The sequence below is a fragment of the Thamnophis elegans genome, chromosome 2 (genome assembly GCF_009769535.1).
Source record: "Thamnophis elegans isolate rThaEle1 chromosome 2, rThaEle1.pri, whole genome shotgun sequence".
NCBI classification, from domain to species: domain Eukaryota; kingdom Metazoa; phylum Chordata; class Lepidosauria; order Squamata; family Colubridae; genus Thamnophis; species Thamnophis elegans.
The window spans coordinates 115293240-115313193 of NC_045542.1; the positions used below are offsets into that span (position 1 = coordinate 115293240).

At 41.7% G+C, this 19954-nt stretch overlaps 1 protein-coding gene across 1 annotated transcript in view; it reads left to right on the plus strand.

Annotated features, from left to right (window-relative positions):
* Positions 1-13198, plus strand: part of FLNB (filamin B) — a 93935-nt gene extending 80737 nt beyond the window's left edge. The window contains 12 exon segments of the mRNA XM_032211243.1: positions 165-323; positions 549-752; positions 1600-1752; positions 2161-2283; positions 3859-4125; positions 4355-4492; positions 4590-4705; positions 7029-7161; positions 9356-9532; positions 9714-9932; positions 11139-11342; positions 11692-13198. Of these exon segments, the coding sequence (XP_032067134.1) occupies positions 165-323; positions 549-752; positions 1600-1752; positions 2161-2283; positions 3859-4125; positions 4355-4492; positions 4590-4705; positions 7029-7161; positions 9356-9532; positions 9714-9932; positions 11139-11342; positions 11692-11879 (2081 nt within the window). The 3' untranslated portion in view covers positions 11880-13198.
* Positions 13199-19954: the final 6756 nt, after the last annotated feature.

Genomic DNA, 19954 nt, shown 5'->3' on the forward strand with positions numbered 1-19954 from the left:
AATTAATAAGGAGCATATCCAAGTTCTCAGCTGGACTGTTGTCTAATGATGTCCAATACAGAGTTTCCATTTCTTCAACTATAATGTTCCGTCTAGGAACCACTGAACTAGACTAGCCTTTTTTATGTGGTCTACTGGTCCTAATATGATTCTTCTTTCCTAAGATGACAGTAGGAGGCGATCCCAGGTGAAACTTGGCACTGCTGCTGACTTCTTGCTAGACATTAATGAGACTGATCTTAGCCTCTTGTCAGCCAGTATTAAAGCCCCATCTGGCAGAGATGAACCTTGTCTGCTGAAAAGACTGCCAAATAACCATATCGGTAAGTCTCTGATCTTCTAGGGAGGTTGTGTAATTGTTTATGATTTTTTTTTCAAATCCACAGTTAAAAGCTAATAAATAGCTTAAATTTGAATCTCAAATTTGTGAGTACTAATACTGCCTGTAATTTCAGAATCCTGCTGGGAGAGAGAGGGAGGGAAAAGTGGACACTCTTTGTTTTGTGAGGTACAGAATTGAAATCTTTTCATCATGCTTTATCTGGCAGGTATCTCGTTTATTCCTCGAGAGGTGGGAGAACATTTGGTCAGCATAATGAAGAATGGAAGTCATGTGCACAACAGTCCAGTATCCATTATGGTAGTTCAGTCTGAGATTGGTGATGCAAGTAGAGCAAGAGTTTCTGGTCGTGGATTGGTTGAAGGTCGCACTTTTGAAATGTGTGACTTCATTGTGGACACCAAGGATGCAGGTCAGTAATACAACACCTCTTCATTTGCATGGACTTTTTATGGCTTAACCTAGGACCGTGATGGCAAACAGGTGGCACGTGGAGCCATATTTGCCAGCATGGCAGCCCTAAGCTTCAGTGCGCATGTGCGCACTGGCCAGCTGATTTTTGGCCTTCCAGAGGGCCGGGGGAGGCCGTTTTCATCCTCCCTAGGCTTTAGGAAAGCCTCTGGAGCCTGGGAGGGTGAAAATCCCACCCCTCACATGTGGGGGGGGGGTCGCGCACACATGTACAGGAAGGTAATGTGCTCATGCACGCATATGTGTGTGTGCATGCACAGGTGGGGGGCTACGTGTGCGCGCACACACAATTTTGGCACACCTTTAGAAAAAGGTTAGCCATCACTGACCTAGGAAATTGCCTATTCCTATACATTCAAGAAACAGAAAAAAATATCCTTGACAATTCAGTTGATTTGCTATTGTTTGAAGCAATTTTGTTCAACTCTGCCGTAGGCAATAACATTGTCCAGTTTTTTTCACTGGACAAAATTAAAACTATGCTTTAATTCCTAATTTGAATTATAAATTGTCAAAATCAAAAATATAGAATATTTGGTTTCCTGAGACTGCGTACAAAATAGAAAAAGGTCCAATGACGTACAGTTTAGATACGTTAATGTATTATTATTATATATAACTCATAGCGTTATGCTGTACCACGAATGAAATATTTGGTGAGCTCTGCCCATGAGCATGCCCTGACAGAAGAAACTTGTAATATTTTGATTTTTAAAGGATATAACTTCTAGGAAATACTTCTCAACTGTTCATCATTATTGGTTCTCACTCTACATCTTCTCTTCTAGGGTATAGTGGAATATCCCTGGCAGTTGAAGGACCTAGCAAAGTGGATATCCAGACAGAAGATCTTGATGACAGAACATGCCGAGTGTCATACTTTCCAACTGTGCCTGGTGTTTACATAGTGTCAACTAAATTTGCTGATGAGCATATCCCAGGTAAGAATGAAGGAAAAGTTAGTTGAGTTAAGGCTAGTTATTTTGGTAACCCACCAGCATTACTCTTTTATATACCTAACAGTACGGGTAGAGTATAAGAATACTGAAAACTCTGGAAGGAACACGCCTGATTATCTGGAATGTGAATTTTGTTCACTTTATAATACTCTAGGTTATTTAAAATGGCACTTTTCAATGTTGAACTATTTAGTGTAATTAAAGGATGGCTCTCTCTGTAGTCATTATCAAACATTTGCTGCTTTTGTTTAATTGTTGTGATTTAATTATACATCGTACAAACCAGTGTTGTAGCTAGTATCTTTCTGTAACTTGTTTATCTACCTAAATTTTGGTATCTGCGCTGTTGATAAGTGGAACTCAGTGTGATCTTGTATATTCTAATTAAAGGCAGTCCTTTTACTGTGAAAATAACTGGTGAAGGCAGGGTCAAGGAAAGCATCACACGCACCCGGCGAGCTCCCTCTGTGGCCACTGTTGGAAGTTTGTGTGCTCTTAACTTAAAAATTCCAGGTAAGAAACATTTAAATAAATAGTGCTTAGAAAATAGCAGAGTGATATTTAAATAAAGTGGGCTGTTAGCATCCTTAAACATTAATTAACTGATTCTCTTCTATTGTATTTGCTTCTCCCAATAATCAAAAGAACACACAACAGAAATTGCGGCTGACCCAAAGATACTCCATGAGGTCCCTTGGTTGAGAGTGGGCTTGAGCCTGGCCCTGCCCAGGTTCAAGTCCAACATCATAAGCACTGACTGTGCTCCATTCATAATTATCCTCTGTTTTGGAATTCCTCATTTGTTTTTGATCAAAAGCATTAAGTGTTTGGCTTTTCAGATTTCATGCCTTGCACCTAGTCTATTTTGGTACAGGTAGTCCTTGACTTACAATTGTACATTTAATGATGGTTCAAAATTATGACAGCCTTGGAAGCAGTGCTTTATATCCTATAAAGCTCTTCTGGCTATCACAATGTGCGACCTCCATGGTCATGTGATTGTAGTCTGGGTGGCCAACCTGTTCTCACTTACGAATGGTTGCCAAACACCCCTGTGATCATGTGATTGCAATTTGCAATCTTGTCTGCAAAGTCAGTGGGGAAGCAAGTAAGGAAGATTGTAGACTGCTGCTACGTGCTCTGAGGGACCTTGTTTCGTGGGGCTCTGAATAATTTTCTGTTCCACTGAAGGAATTCCTTTCCATATATCCACACCTCTTTCAGCCAGCATTCAGAAATAGCAGAGAGCTGAAATCCAAGCAGAGGGACTTCACAGTAAGGAAAAGACCACTGGATGCCTCAGGCAGGTGGAGGAGGCCCACACAAGTCTCTTCACCCATGGGCTGAAAATCCTAATTGGATATCAGCAGGAAAGATTTTTAGCTGTTGAATACAACTGCCCAGTGTCCCCTTCCCCACCCACCCAAAGGCACCCCACACTCTTTACCTTGTACTCCAGGGGTGGGTTTCAGGCGGTTCGCGGCGGTCCCTGCGAACCGGTTGGTCGGCGAACCCGGAAGTAAGTAACTTCCGGGAACGCCGAAGGATCCACCCGCCCGCCCGTGTTTCTTACCCGGTTTTGACGAGGTCTGCGCTTCCACGCATGCGCAGAATGCATACAGTGCCTGCACGATCCTCCAGGAGCAGCTGGAGCATCGCACAGGCGCTAGTACCCATGCGTGCACTGCACGCGTGCACGAGGACACCGCCGGCCCCGTTCCAGCCGAACCGGTTGGAACGGGGCGAGAAACCCACCCCTGTTGTACTCCATCCACTGAACAATCTGCCAGATTGCTGGAGTGCTGGAATTGTGGTCTTTGAGTGAAGTAGTCATGAGGGCAATCTCATGATGTCTCATTTAATGACTGCTTTGCTCAACAACTGAGATTCCGATCCCAATTGTGGTCATACGTCAAGGACTACCTGTATCTACTTCTTTCATCTATACAAGTATGTTTTGCTGACTGTAGTTATGGGAGAAGGGAATCACTCCCAATTACATGTATGCCTGGCAAAATACCTGTCTGTATGGAACTTCACAGGCTGCAGTATTCCAGAGTTATTTCTTTTATTTCTTTCCCCCCTAAGAAATTGATATAGATGATATGACGTCCCAAGTAACCAGCCCATCAGGAAGGATTACTGATGCAGAAATAGTGGAGCATGACAAAAACACATACTGTGTCCGCTTTGTGCCACAAGAAATGGGAGTCCACTCTGTAGCTGTGAAATACAGAGGGCAGCATGTGCCTGGCAGTCCATTCCAGTTTACAGTTGGGCCTCTTGGTGAAGGAGGAGCCAATAAAGTCAGAGCTAGTGGTCCGGGACTTGAAAGAGCAGAGGCTGGCATCCCAGGTAAGACCTTTACTGCTTTATCCCAACCGTCTCAATACCTTTTGCTGGCCTGAACATCTTTTTTATTGAGATGTATGTATCATTGTATTCTTAGAACAGGATGATTCATCATTGCTTCTGCTGGAAAATATTTTGGGATAACACCATTCTGCAGCAGCCAATGGCAGTACTACAAGAAAGGGATGGGGGAGTCATGTGTTTGTCTCTAATTGGTTTATTTTGTTAACAGCTGAATTTAACATATGGACAAGAGAAGCTGGAGCTGGTGGTCTTTCCATTTCAGTGGAAGGGCCAAGTAAGGCAGAAATTGCTTTTGAAGACCGCAAGGATGGATCTTGTGGTGTGTCCTATACTGCTCAAGAGCCTGGTATGAGATTTAAGTATGATTGATGGGATGACGTTTTAACTTGGGAACAGGTTGTTTGCTTTTCTAGTTTGCTTAATGAAGTTCTTGTGTCTTTCAGGTAACTATGAGGTGTCCATCAAATTTAATGACGAGCACATTCCTGAAAGCCCATACCTGGTTCCTGTGATTGCACCTTCAGATGATGCTCGTAGGCTTACTGTTATGAGCCTTCAGGTGAGACACAAGGAAATATCCCTGTAATTTACCGCAAGCTGATTTCATCCTTGTTCTCAGCGCTCTTAACCTTCCTAGTGTTGCTGCTTTGGAAAAAATAATTCTGTCTAGAGAAAATAGATTTTTTAATTAAGAAACAGGGTTGTGCAGAACATACACTATATTGCCAAAAGTATTCGCTCACAACTGCTTCTGATTATGTGGATGGGTGAGTGAATACTTTTGGCAATATAGTATAGCTTGATCTCCTTAGTTGATTAAGCTTTATATACATTGCTTTCACATTATTTTTCCACTAGACATTTAAAACATAAGGGCACAGTAATACTTGCAATAGCCAACTTGTAGTACTACATGAGTAACTACCATTCATATTTAGGGAAAATAGTGTAAACTAATGCTTAAGTGTGTTTTGAGAACGCAAAAGTTGAACAAGTAGGGCTTTAGAGTGATTATAAAGCAGTAATTCATACTAGCAAGGTTCCTGAAACCTAGAAAATTCATGGTTCAGATAGTTACCCAACATCATCTAGAGGAAGAGGAAGAGTGAATTCCATCTGTCATAGACAGTCAAATGGCCCGAGAGAAGCCACTTAGGTCACTAATTCCACTATCTTTTAAGTTTAAGATGAAAGAAACACAGAAGATTTTACATTAAGGTTTGACCAACTAGAATGAGTAAATTATTGCTGCACTTTGAAGTAACTATATTAAGTGGCACAATCTTGTATTTAGTTAAATTAGGTATTGCTCGAATGAACTGCTTTGCAAATGTGTGCAGTGGGGCAGGTTTCTAGCTAAATCACACTAAAAGTACTACAAGGATGTGAATTAGCTGCTGTGGTATTGATGTTTTTCTTGTGTTTCATTTAAAGACTCCTGACAGAATGTGGATGTCAGCTGATTAAAACCCTAAAGAGGGAAATAAAACTAATGGGAAGGCAGGGGCAGTGAAACAAGAAATTCTCTTATAGAGGAGCCTTTTACATTTTGAATAGCTCTTGATTCACTTTTAATGCCTTATGTGTAGGTTTGCTCAATAACCATTTATTTCTCTCTTGAGGGTAAAGCTGAAAATGAAATCTCAAGTAAGCTATGAACTGAGAGCAGAGCATTGCAATTTAAAACCATGGTGAAGTATCCAGAATTTCCTAGAGTCTGAGGCAAAGTGAGCCATGCAGAAGTGTGTAGTGATAAGTGTTGCCCAACAGATGCAGATTTACATATTCTTTTAGTTGCTTTTTCATAGTTCCAGGGATCCTCAAAGTATTGCATCTGTTCCCATGGTGGAAAGCATGATTTCCATGAAGAGAAAGCTGCAAGTATCATAATTAACCATTATCTGATGCTGCTACTGGCAATATGTTAATTATATGTTAACAAATGTTAACATATAATATATAATTAACATATACTGACTGTATGTTAATTATATGTTAACAAATGTTATAACTAATATATAAACAATATATTGACAAAAGAGACAATAAAAAGCAAAGAAGGAAACAAAAAGACCAGAACATATCCCCAGCAGCCAAAACGTAGAAGCAGGGATTAACACCAAACAAACAATCAAGCAGAAAACAATACCCTAATCATAGAGACCTAATCAAGGGGAAAAACCACACCCACACTACCATTGGCAGGGCAAGCTAATGTAAATAAATGAGCAAACCCCACATTCAGTAGCACTGCTGATGATACTTAGTTTGGTAATGAAATGTCTGCAAGCTAACAACCAAATTCAGAAAACATCAAGGATTCTACGATATATTAATTGGCAAACCACACTAAGGAAACTCAGATTTCCTATAGAAAACTAAACATTTCATGAATTAAATTGTTGATTGCACCAAAATTATGCAATAATTGGATGTCTGGTACTAATTTTTATGTCAGTATTCTAACTTCTAGACTTTGCAGTGTTGCTGTTCTGGCTAGTGTGTGTGGTTAGAATAATTTAGAATAATAATTCTAAACTATCTCTTATTATCTTTCTCTATATGGTTTTACACTTTCTCTCAAGATTAGAATTAACCCCTTAATTAAGTTACATAGGTAAGTAGTAAGCAATTAGGCGAGCGGTATTGAGGTATTTTATGGAATACAGAGTTAACGGTTAGAATAAAATAGATACGTTCTCTGATATTTTTGAAAAAATCAGTACAGTATAGTTTGAAGATAACCATGCTTTGTTTTTCTATTGCTTTTTAGGAAAACTGCCTTTTTATACCAATAGGCTGTAAAGTATTAAACTATATTTTGAATATTCCATGTTAACCAAATGACAACGTCTGTGATTAATCTTGAATTGTATTCTTAGGAATCTGGGTTAAAAGTTAATCAGCCAGCAGCATTTGCCATCAGGCTTAATGGCGCAAAGGGCAAGATTGATGCTAAAGTGCACAGCCCCATTGGAGCAGTAGAAGAATGTCATGTTTCTGAGTTGGAGCCAGGTGAGAAACTGCATATAAGCTTTCCAAAAACCTCCAGCAATTTAGAACATAATAGCTAAATGTTAATAACCAACTTCTCTCTCCATCCATCTTAACTTACCAGTATGGTGTGAATCTAAAATTGGAAGAAAGAGTAGTGTTTGCCATCTTGACGGTGAAATATTATTCGTTGGAATTTAATAAAATAAAAAAAACCAAAATTGCAAGGCAGTATACTTCTACCTGCAGCATCTTAAGCGATGTCTCTTTTTATCCTGTTGTATTGTTGTTGTCTTTTTAAGACATTCTAGCAATATCCTATTTTGCCAGGCTTAATTACTGCTTTTCTAAACAAGGACAATATTTTAATATTTAGATGTACTCATTGTGGAATAAATGAATTTAATCTCTTTTAACTGTATGAAGAAAAAAAACTGTTCTCAAAGAGAGTCAGCTTTTACTGCCATCGGTGGTTATATCTAGTCTCAAGAAAATAAACAAGGTGCAATGAATCTGATAGTAAAGCAGTGAGAACAGATTTAATTGTAGCAAGTCATGAATCCTAGTCAATTCAGCCATCTGAAATGATCTGGGCTGATTTCAAATCAACCAATGTTTTTAGTACATGCAAGCACAAAATTGAACGTTTAATTTTCTGAGTCAATGCTGATCAATTTTTGTAGACTCATAATAAATTCTTCTTGAATGAAAATCCCATCTTTCCCCAAATAGATAGTCCTTGTCTTTCAACTATTCGTTTAGTGACTGTTCAAAGTTAGAAGACCACTGAAAAAAGTGGCTTGTGACCAGTTTTCAGACTTACGACCATTGCCACATCCCCATGGTCACATGATCAATATTGGGTTGCTTGGCAATTGGGATGTATTTATGGCACTTACAGAGTCCCAAGCTCATGTGATTACCTCCCCAGCCAGCTTTCGACAAGCAAAGTCAATGGGGGAGCCGGATTCACTTAACAACTGCATGATTCATTTAACAACTCCAGTGATTTGCTCAACAATGGGCAAAAAGGGTTGTAAAATGGGGCAAAACTCATAACTGCCTTGCTTAACAATGAAAATTTTGAGCTCAAATTTGGTCATAAGTCAAAGACTACATGTAATAAGCAGGAATAACTTTGAAGAATAGGAGGAAGAGCCACTGTCAAGACAACCATCAGACAGAAGAAACCTGAGTAGGGACACAATCTGAGAATACATCCCACACAAGACCCTCCCTAGTTCTCATGAAGATAAAAGGGGAGGTACAACCAGATTGGCAAGAGTCTGATACCATAAACCTATAATAAAAATAGTATTGACCTTCATGACATTCTTCATCTGATTTACTCTGAAAAGCTGACAAAGATATAGATTTCCTGTTTCTCTTTAAATCCATGTAATAAATTCAAGCTCACTACTCCCTTTAATAACTAGTTCCCTTTGTTAGAAAACCTTCACTCATCAGTAGCCGCTAATGAAACAAAGTGACCTTTTAGGTCTTTAAAGGCATGCGGTGACTCAGCAGCTAAGACACTGAGCTTGTCAATCAGAAAGGTCAGCAGTTTGGCGGTTCCAATCCCTAGCGCTGCGTAACGGAGTGAGCTCCCGTTACTTGTCCCAGCTTCTGCCAACCTAGCAGTTCGAAAGCATGTAAAAATGCAAGTAGAAAAATAGGGACTACCTTTGGTGGGAAGGTAACAGCATTCAGTGCGCCTTCAGCTTTTAGTCATGCCGGCCACATGACCATGGAGACATCTTTGGACAGTGCTGGCACTTCAGCTTTGAAACAGAGATGAGCACTGCCCCCTAGAGTCGGGAACGACTAGCTCATACAATATGTGCGAGGGGAACCTTTATCTTTACCTAGGACATTAAAAACATGGTTTTATGTATGCTTACCCAGGAGTAGATTTTATTGAATGTACTGGTTCAGGTAGTTCTCAACTTGTGGTTGCAAGATGAGGACTACCTATGGTTTGGCTTGCCCAGCGTTTCATCTTCCAGTGACCTTGAGCCAGCTTTCCCCATCCTGGCTTCCTCCCACTGAATTGGGATTGTAATTTCCCACCAGCATGGCTTTTGGAATTCATGAAAGTTCTAACCTGAACTAATTGGGAGCGTACCAGATTTAGGAAGAAAGAAAGTTTGGAACGTTAAAACATTTTTTTTCCAGTAGGAGGTTCCAAGCTAATTAACTAATAATCTATTTACAGATAAATACGCTGTCCGATTCATTCCACGGGAAAATGGCATTCATTCAATAGATGTGAAATTCAATGACAGCCACGTTGTGGGCAGTCCTTTCAAAATCAGAGTGGGAGAACCAGGTCTTGTAGATAGTCCAGCTCTTGTTACTGCCTATGGAGCAGGCCTGGAGAATGGCACAACAGGTAAGTTCTTCTCTACGCTGTTTTTCATTTTGCAAACATTGCCTTGTCCTTTTCAATTGGAATTGCAGTGCTGATTAATAAAAAGCAAATTTGCAGCAGGATGGTGACATTTGCAGGGCTTACTGGTACATGAAATGTGTGGGTTTACCTCCATATTTTTTATTTGTACTTTGCTTTCCAGGATTACAATCTATGTTTACTATAGACACTACAAAAGCTGGTCCAGGTACTCTCGCCGTTACAATTGAGGGGCCATCGAAGGTGAAAATGGATTGCCAAGAAGCTCCAGAGGGCTACAATGTCATGTATACACCAATGACTCCAGGAAACTACTTGATTGGAATTAAATATGGAGGGCCTAATCATATTGCTGGTAGTCCTTTCAAAGCAAAGGTGACAGGTAAGAATAATCACAATCATAATGGCTGGGTTCACATCATGTTAAAACAGGATTTTTCAGTCATGGTTTCCTGACTAGTCTGTAATGGCAAGCAAACTATAATGCTGATGTCAAGCCCCCATCGGAGCCTGAATCTGTGGAGCCAACTGAGATCAAGGGGGTAGCTTCGTTTGCTTCAGAGGAATATGGGGAAGAGCAGGACGAGACATCCCAGGGCCCGTCAGGATTGGGACAGCTTGTTAGCAGGGAGGAATGGGGGCAGGATGACCAAGAGAGGGCAAGCAATGGGCATGAGAAGCGATGGACCTCAAGCGATGAGCAAGGATCGTCCCCTCCTGATCTCTGAGTACGGAGAATGGAGAGAAGGCGGGAACAGCGCAGGCCAACCTGTTGAGTCGGGAGAAGAGCACCCCGCCCCTCTTCACAAGTCATACCTGATATTTAAGGAGACGCTGTGGGGAGGGCCGTTTGTTGGGAACAAACACTGAATTTGTAGAGTTTGGTGTACCGGTACAGACATTAGGAGTTTACAGGAATGCTTGCTTCTTCCTTCCTTCATGGACTTAGTGCTTTGTTCCTTGTTTTGTGAACTCATTTCCCTGTTCCTTTGCTTTGCTGAACTGGGCGCAGCCAGAGATTGCCATGTGTGTGTATTTGCACACGCTTTGCTCTGGACTTGACAAGAATGTGGGATTGTTTGGGGGAAAATTTGGATCATTAAAGGGGAGTTTGAACTCTCAGCTGGCTGTGTGACCTTTGTGCCTTGTTCCAGGTCATCACAGCTGAATTCATGGCTTGTCATATTTATGGCTTACCACTGTATGTGAATAAGTCCAAAGTATCTTGTATCAAAGCATGAGTGGAAGGATTATAAAAATCAAGATGGCCAGTAGGATTGTAGACGAGAGCCGAGGTGGCGCAGTGGTTAGGGTGCAGTACTGCAGGCCACTTCAGCTGACTGCTATCTGCAGTTCAGTGGTTCAAATCTCACCGTCTCAAGGTAGACTCAGCCTCCCATCCTTCCGAGGTGGGTAAAATGAGGACCCGGATTGTTGGGGGCAATATGCTGACTCTGTAAACCGCTTAGAGAGGGCTGAAAGCTAAGTCTAACTGCTATTGCTATTGCTATTGCTAGACTTGATTCATAACTGTTTTATATAGCTATGAATTCTTGTGGTGAACATATACATATTGTGTTTTTTTTAGGTCAGCGACTGGTTAGCCCAGGCATCTCAAATGAGACATCTTCTCTTATGGTGGAATCTGTGACTAGGTCAACCACAGACACCTTCTATAGAGGCATTCCCAAGTCATCGTCTGATGCAAGTAAAATTCTTGCTAGGGGTGCAGGGCTGTCTAGAGCTTTCGTGGGCCAGAAAAATTCTTTCTCTGTGGATTGCAGCAAAGCAGGTAATTTGTCTTTTAAAAGCATGGGCTCATTAATAATTGAGTTTTTAAGTTTACTGAAAACTTTATAAATAAATGACCATTACTTCTTATATCTCAGAGTGCCTCCTAACTGTCCTTGGTAGGTGGAAATCAGATACTTACTACAGCCAGTAAGAGGCCTATATAGTGACTGAGAAATGTTGCTATTTTTCTTTAATACAGTAATCACCAGGGCTGCTTGTGTTAATTTGGATTGGTGCTATGTCTCCGCAGAAATGAAATGCTTACTGAAATTCTGTGATTTTCAATGATGCTAGGTGTTGAATTCTGCTGCAATATCAGTAACATTAACATTCTGTTTGTGCTTTAGGTTCAAATATGCTGTTAGTTGGTGTCCATGGACCTACAACACCTTGTGAAGAAGTATCTGTGAAACACTTGGGAAATAACCAGTATAATGTAACATATATTGTCAAGGAAAAAGGTGATTACCTATTAGCTGTGAAGTGGGGTGAAGAACACATTCCTGGAAGTCCATTCCATGTTACTGTCCCATAAAGTCCTCTTGTTTCTCCTCAAGGGAAACCTTACATACAATACTGTGAGCAGTTTTGTGACCAATGTATACAGATAACTTTTAATGAAACCCAAATTAAATATATTTTAAAGTTGTTCTTTGCCTTAAGCATCTTTGATATGCTCTGTAAATTTATTGTCTGCTTTAGTTTGTACTGTTCTGAATCAAAACACAATCATGTAATAAAGTTTTTTTGTTTTTGGTGGATTCTGGAATTTACATATTAAACTGGAATTTATCTTGGATAAATTGGTATCTTAAACTACTGACTTGCAATAGGTTTTGTTTTTGAACTGGAAACATTTCACTTTGCTGTAGAATATCACTATGACTGCTGTCAGTTAAAATTCTTCTGTAAAGACATTAGATGAAAAACCCGGTACTTAATATGCCCTTATGTGCTTGATATTCTTTTTCACAGCTAATAGTGAAAACTATAATTAGTGTTATCTTTAAACACTAAAATGATTTGCATAATGGTTGGCTGTTTACATTTGGGGGGAAATTGATGGTTTGTTCCTTGAAGGAACCCAAATGGATGTCTTAAGCTATTTTGGAAGCTTTTATCACTGATGCTTTATGCAGGTTTGGTAATGGATGGTGTAACTATGATTGCCTTGAGCAATAGAATGCCAAATTAAATTGATATTCTAGCAAAGATGCATATTGAGAGGTGCTTGAAGCTGTGATTGATTGTATGCAATCACCGTTATTACAGCTGTTTGTATATACAAGAATCTAAGCCTCCATGATTTCCTTTGGTAATGCCTGTTAAAGTGAAAGCTAATCTAGGCAGTTGACTATTATGTGAAACTCTGGATATTTCTACTAATCAACAGTGCAAATTAAAATTGATTGAAAGTATTTAGTTCAAGGAGTTCATGAACAAATCCTCTTAAATGTTTATTTGGGGTGGGGGAGAAAAGAACATTTATGACCATTCTGGTTTTCAAAATGGCAAAAAGTTAAAAAAAACACCTTCCAAATAGTGAACTAAATGGTTTTCAAAAGCCTTTGGGGCTTCCCCCCACTTTAGCAGAGCTTTAAATGTGCTTGAAGGATGAAGACACTTAATGGAAGTAATTTAGTTGTTTCCCTTCTGTTTAGCAAACAATTTCTACTTGGTCGGCTTTATTTTTATAGTTTTATATCAGTGCACTAAGTCTAAGCACAGCTTCTTGAAAAGGAAATGGAATAGCCAGATTTTCTTTTAAAAAAAAACTGGACTGTGTGCCTTAATGTGAAATGCTCACTACATTGTAAACTATCAGAAAAGCAAAATAAACTGGAATAAATGTAATATTGTATCTCATAACTTATTAAAAACCATGAATGTCTGCTTCAAGAAATAAAATGTGCATGTTAAACAACTGAAATGGGTTTCTGCAATAATTAGTTTTGCCCTTTTAACTTTAATATCAAATGGGTAATATGACTTAACCTGAAATTCCCACAGGAAACTTTCAATGGAAATTAAAGAGCATACGGGAGTCAGATGCTTGGCAAAGCAAATTAGTTTTAAGTATGGAGCAAAATTAGCAATATATATATATACAAGCAAAAACCACAATGTTGATTATGAGGGAAGAAAATCCATGCCAAGGCAATTCCTTTTTAAGCCAACTGAAAGAGTACAAAGACAAATTTCCAATAACTCTTCATCAGGCAGTATGGTTAAAAAATGAGAACAAAAGAAGAAAGGGAAATGAAGCTTGCATTGATTTAGAGTCCAGAAATACTGTAGAAGATACCTTGTTCTGCTCAAAACAGAATCCAAAAGACCAGTCTGTGTGAGTAATTTAAGTTTATACATGGGCTAAAGATAGACAAAAGGCACTTAAGCTACCGGAACCACATAGTCTTTAGTGATGGTGCTGAGTTAAAAACTAAAACATTATTAAACTAATCCTTCAATCCAGATGAATGTTGGATGCTACTACTTCTGCTCTGAATTGTTTCTTTGCAGCATATATTCCATTATCCTATTCAAGGCAGCCATAGTTTTGCTGGCTCTTGACAAAGATGAGAGAAAATTGCATACTGGTAACAGCTCTGTCCAGCTCTAGATTGCATGGGGAGGTAAAGAATCTGCAGAAGAAAAAAAACATCATGGAACATTTCAACCTCTCTACATACAACTTGATGTGTCAGTTTATCAGAAATGATTGCCTTTAAAACTTAAAGGTTCCATCTCTCTCCAAAGACTATTCTCATGGAGTGAACAAGACAATTTTTTTTGTACTCGAGCCCAATTAAAATTGGTTTCATTCAAGACTGACCAGAAATGACTTTGGATTCAACTTTTCACATGGAAATAACTATGTAGCAAGAAATTCTGAGTTTGGTAGTTTATGAATGAATATTCTTATTTAGCATACGATGAGAACATGACAGAAGTAAAATATATACACACACCACATAATTATAAGTAAATCTTCTATGGGGGGGGGGTATGGCAGTGGCCTCATAACTGGATGTCTAGTTCAGCTATCCATGTGGTTGCCTCTGGCATTGCTTCATGTACTCTTGTGTTTCATCTTGTGTTTTAAATACAAAACCAGCTTTTCAAATTGCAAATCCTAGTTGCACTAAATAGCTACTCTTTCTATATTTGTGCAACATATATACCCATGATTAGCTGGTTATAGATTTTGCATCAGCAATTTACTACTGGGTTTACTTTACACACTAATCCATTATTTAACCATGTTTTGTTGTACAAGCCTCTTTTGGCTGATTTTATACCTTGTGCTAAACTAGTGTCAAACTCGTGTCACGGAGTTGTCACATGATGTATCCTGACCCCCCCCCTTCACTAAACTGGGTGTGGGCGTGACCAGCATGTGACACATCTGGGCCACAGGCGGTGAGTTTGACACCCTGTGTGAAACAATAAATTGTGGCATACAAATCCTAGTGGTTGGAGTCACACAAAATAGCCAAATCAAAACCATCATGTTAAATGTTAATGTATTGTTTGTCCGATTCTTATAACTATGTACTATTATGCCTCTAGCAAATTTCCTAAGACCCAACAACAGATCCTCCATCTGAAAGGGCACCATTTTCTATAAAAGTCTTCAAGCATCAAATACATCTATGATAAGGACCGGAATCTAAAAATTCTCATTCCTTCCTATGCTTGATCTGTATTTTCAATAGCAGACCACTTGAGTAGCATATTCAGGGTAATAGATGCCTCAAACCCCAAACCAGATAAACTTAAGCAGAAACAAAAGGCAGAAATCTAATTCTTTTGAATATATTAGTTTGCCAGAGGAGATACTTATTTCTTGAATGAGCAGAAAGATTTTCTTCATTTAAGATCAAGAACAGGTGCTCTCCTTTGGTTCTCTAACTGCTAATTATTTGCTTCCAATTTGTTTTGTTTTTGCCTTGGATGACTTGGGGAGTTGTAGGAAAGTAAGAGTTAATCGAATATATATATCTATTCTGTTGTATCTATTCTGTTGTATCTCAAATAGGCCTTAATGAATTAGTGGAAATGATATACATATGCATAAGGATGAGTGTCACTGCACTGTTTGTTTCATCTCAAAATGGTGTTTCCTTCCTGTAATAACTTGTAACTAAACTTTTAAAAATGTCCTGCACTGCTAAGGAATCTCTAATTTTCAAGACACCATTGTGGATGGACATGGAGTTTTTGACTGAGCCAAACTAAAAGAAATGTGAACAGGAAATGTAAGATGGGTGTAATTGTTTAGGACTTAGGAGGTGTACCAGCAAGTACACCTACTATCTACACAGAAAAAAATAAAGTGCAAAAGGAACCTAAAATGGAAAAGGGGACCAAAAACAACAAAAGGGCTGTTTTTAAAAGTATTAATTCCATCAGTCCAGTAAAAAGGAAGAAAAAGAAAATTGGTAGGAAAAAGAGACATGGTAGGATGGTAACAGTTCATAGGGCAGTAATCCTCAACTTTATTTTCTCCCCAAAAGGAATGGTTTTAAAATATATTTAAACACAACAATTGACACAAGGAGGCAGTGGCAAGCCGAGCTAAGCAAAAAGATGGTAGAGCGTACAGTATTCAGTGTCATGAATGAATTTAAATCAATTGGTTCTCAAACCTTGAAGATGCAGATAATTATCTCACAGACGGTTTTGGTGAAACCATGGAAGAAATGCACAAAACCACAGAACTGAAGAAGACAAATGTTCCTCTGCCCTACAAGGTAGACTATTCCAAGAAACCAACTCCATAGGTAGTCTAAAGCTACTTCTATTGAGATTGGCTACAATAACATGAATCTTGCAAGTCTGGTTGTGTACTCCTCCTCCTCCTCCTCCTCCTCCTCCTCCTCCTCCTCCTCCTCCTCCTCCTCCTCCTCCAAATTGGGGTGTTTTCTGCCTGAATCACTTCCAGATGCTATCTGGATGTTCTGGACTTGAAAAATGCTTACCGTATATACTCGAGTATAAGCCGAGTTTTTCAGCCCACTTTTTGGGCTGAAAAAAGCTGCCTCGGCGTATACTCGAGTCTACAACTGGATCCGGCAGTGCTGTTGCCTGTTGGAGGAGGAGGAGGCGAACCAGCCTGCCATCGCCAGCCACCGCCAGCCCCGCCGCTCTTCCCGCTCCCTTCCAAGCCCCACAGTCCAGCGGACGGAGCAGAAACAGCCCCGGGGCTTCGCTGCCGCTCCCCGCATTTTTTGCACGGGGATCCCTTGGAGAGGGGATTCTAGCCTGCCACCGCTGGCCACCGCCAACCCCGCCGCTCTTCACAAACCCTTCCAAGCCCCACAGTCCAGCGGACGGAGCAGAAACAGCCCCGGGGCTTCGCTGCCGCTCCCCGCATTTTTTGCACGGGGATCCCTTGGAGAGGGGATTCTAGCCTGCCACCGCTGGCCACCGCCAACCCCGCCGCTCTTCACAAACCCTTCCAAGCCCCACAGTCCAGCGGACGGAGCAGAAACAGCACCGGGGCTTCGCTGCCGCTCTCCGCATTTTTTGCACGGGGATCCCTTGGAGAGGGGATTCTAGCCTGCCATCGCTGGCCACCGCCAGCCCCGCCGAGAAGAAACCTCACTGATGCAATCCATGAGAAAAATATACAAACAACATCAATAGTATAAAGCAGTGGTCCCCAACCCCCGGTCCGCGGACCGGTGCCAGACCGCGGAGTACCTGGCACCGGGCCGCACAGCGGCCGGGGGCCATGATCCCTGCTGCCTCTTCACCCACACGCGCAGTCTGAGATCAACCCCGGGACTCGAACCCGAGAGCCGCCTCTCCGGTCCAAACCCCACTCCCACCCCGCCCGCCCGCCCGGCCGCCTTGGTAGCCCGTGGAGACGGAGCGCGTTCGGTTAGCCGCTACCTGGGGGCGCTGTCCCCATGACATCACCGCGGAGTCCTCGCCTCCTTCCCTGGCGAGGCTTTCTCCCCGCCAGCCAATCAGAGGCCAGTCCCCGGGCAAACGGGGACAAGTTGCTGGCCGGTCGAAGCAGAAGCGGGAGATTGGAGGGGGGGAGAGAGCGAGAGCGAGCGCTGGGCGGGTGGCAGCGCGTTACACAGCGGACTAGGCGCGCCGCGGGCTGCCAACCCCCCCCCCCACACACACACGTACACACACTGCCTCTCTGGCAATTGGCTGCCCAGGAAGGGAGCGGGGAGCTTTCACAGATAGGAACATGATGGGGTTTGTTTTCTTCCCCCACTCCTGAGCCCTTTTTTTTTTTTTGCTTGCCTTCTGGGGTCTCCGCCGTGGAGCAGCCGAGGTCAGATGGGGAGGCGGGGAGAGAGAGAGAGAGAGAGAGAGAGATGGGCGGGTGGCAGCTGTCTGTGAAACATCTTCCCCTCCCCACCTCCTGGGCAGCCAATTGCCAGAGAGGCACGGTGGGGGTGGTGGGGGTGGAAGGAAATAAAAAGAGAAGTTGCCCTTTCATTTTGCAATCTCTCTCTACGACCTTGTTTCATTCTCTTCCCTTTTGTTTCGTCCTCATTTCTCAATCTCAGCAACTTTAACACTTTTGGACTTCAACTCCCCAAATTGCCCAGCCAGCTAGAATAGATAGATAGATGGTGGATAGGTGATTGATAGATAGAGAGGGATGGATGGATGGATGGATGGATGGATAAATAGATAAATAGATAGATAGATGATAGATAGATAGAGGATATATACACATACACGCATACACACATACATACACAGAGAGAGACAGAGACAGAGACAGAGACAGACATGGATGGATATACTATAAAGAATAATCCAAACTCCTTGGATGTTCTGGGCACCTTTTTCCCACCTGGGCCTATTCACAGATGCCACTTCGGAATCTTTCTCAGGTTCCCTGACTCCTGTTTGGGCACACTCCCTAATCTGGTTCAGTGGTCTTCAACTCCCCCCCCCAATGAATGGGAAGACACTCCCCCCTCCATCCCCAAATCCTGAATGCCTTTGCCAACTGGAAGGAATGGTGGCTGAGAAGCAGAGTTACAGGGATTCCTTGGGAGAAAACGGCACATTTTTGGTTCTTTTCACCTCATTTTATTCCGTCCAGAAAATGCGGGGAGCGGCAGCGAAGCCCCGGGGCTGTTTCTGCTCCGTCCACTGGACTGTGGGGCTTGGAAGGGTTTGTGAAGAGCGGCGGGGTTGGCGGTGGCCAGCGGTGGCAGGCTAGAATCCCCTCTCCAAGGGATCCCCGTGCAAAAAATGCGGGGAGCGGCAGCGAAGCCCCGGGGCTGTTTCTGCTCCGTCCGCTGGACTGTGGGGCTTGGAAGGGTTCGGGAAGAGCGGCGGGGCTGGTGGTGGCAAGCGATGGCAGGCTGGTTCGCCTCCTCCTCCTCCAACAGCACTGCCGGATATCCGTCCAACGCTGCGGGGGCGCCAGCGGGAGCTTTGGCAGCTTCACCTCAGCCGCAGCGCTGGGCAGCAAATGTGCTGGTGCTGTTGGAGGAGGAGGAGGCGGCGGCACCTGAGGACAGGACAAGTCAGTAAGTCATACTAATATTATAGAACACTTTAATTAAGCGGGTCCCTTGAATAAACATAACTTTGAGTTTCAAATAACACTGATTTTTTATTTTTGAAATTTACCGGTATCTGCTGCATTTCCCACCCTAGGCTTATACTCGAGTCAATAACTTTTCCAGCTTTTTGGGGTAAAATTAGGTGCCTCGGCTTATATTCGGGTCGGCTTATACTCGAGTATATACGGTAGTCCCAAATGCCTAAGAAACAGAGCCTGAATATGTTTGTCAAGGTAACCTTCCTTACTCTGTGTAATATTGGGGTATGTACAGAGGAGAATACCATATTTTTTTGGAGTATAAGACACACCATAATTTTGAAGAGGTAAATTAAAAAAAAAATTGCACCCTGCAAGCCTCCCAAGTACTCTGCATGCTTTGTTTTTTGGGGGAGGCTTGTAGAATGCTCCTGGCGGCTGGGGGGGGGGGAGGGCAAAAACTGCCCATTTTTTGCTTATTTCTGCCCTCCCCAGCTCCCAGGAGCACTCTGCAAGGCTCATAAAGGCTCTGAATGGCTATTTTGGTGAAGAGGTGGGTTTCAGGAGGCCGAAAATGCTGCACTGAGTTTATAAGACACACTCAGATTTTCACCCTGTTTTGAGGGAAAAGGGTGTGTCTTATACTCTGAAAAATATGATATTCAAAATAATAAGGGACATGGAACAGATTAACTCATGAAAAATTATCAGAAGAATTAGGTACATTTAACCTGGACAACAGAAGACTTGTGAGGAAATAGGACAACTGTCAAGTATCTAACGTGTGTTTATGTGGAAGTTGAAGTAGAACAATTAGGTGGTGTTACAAGGGACAGGACAAGAAACAATGGGTCTGAATTACAAAAAAAGTAGACTTTAGACATTAGGGGATTTCTTTTCTTAATAATAAGTTAATCTGTTGGATGGTGCAGTCTCTTTCATGGCAAAAGTCTGATGTTAGAAGTAATATGTATGACAAAAATTATTTTGTCCTGCTTTCAGTAGTGGGAGCAAGGGGATAAAAATATTCATTTCTTCTAGCCTGGCTTAATGTCATGACATGTTTTCTAATAGAACAT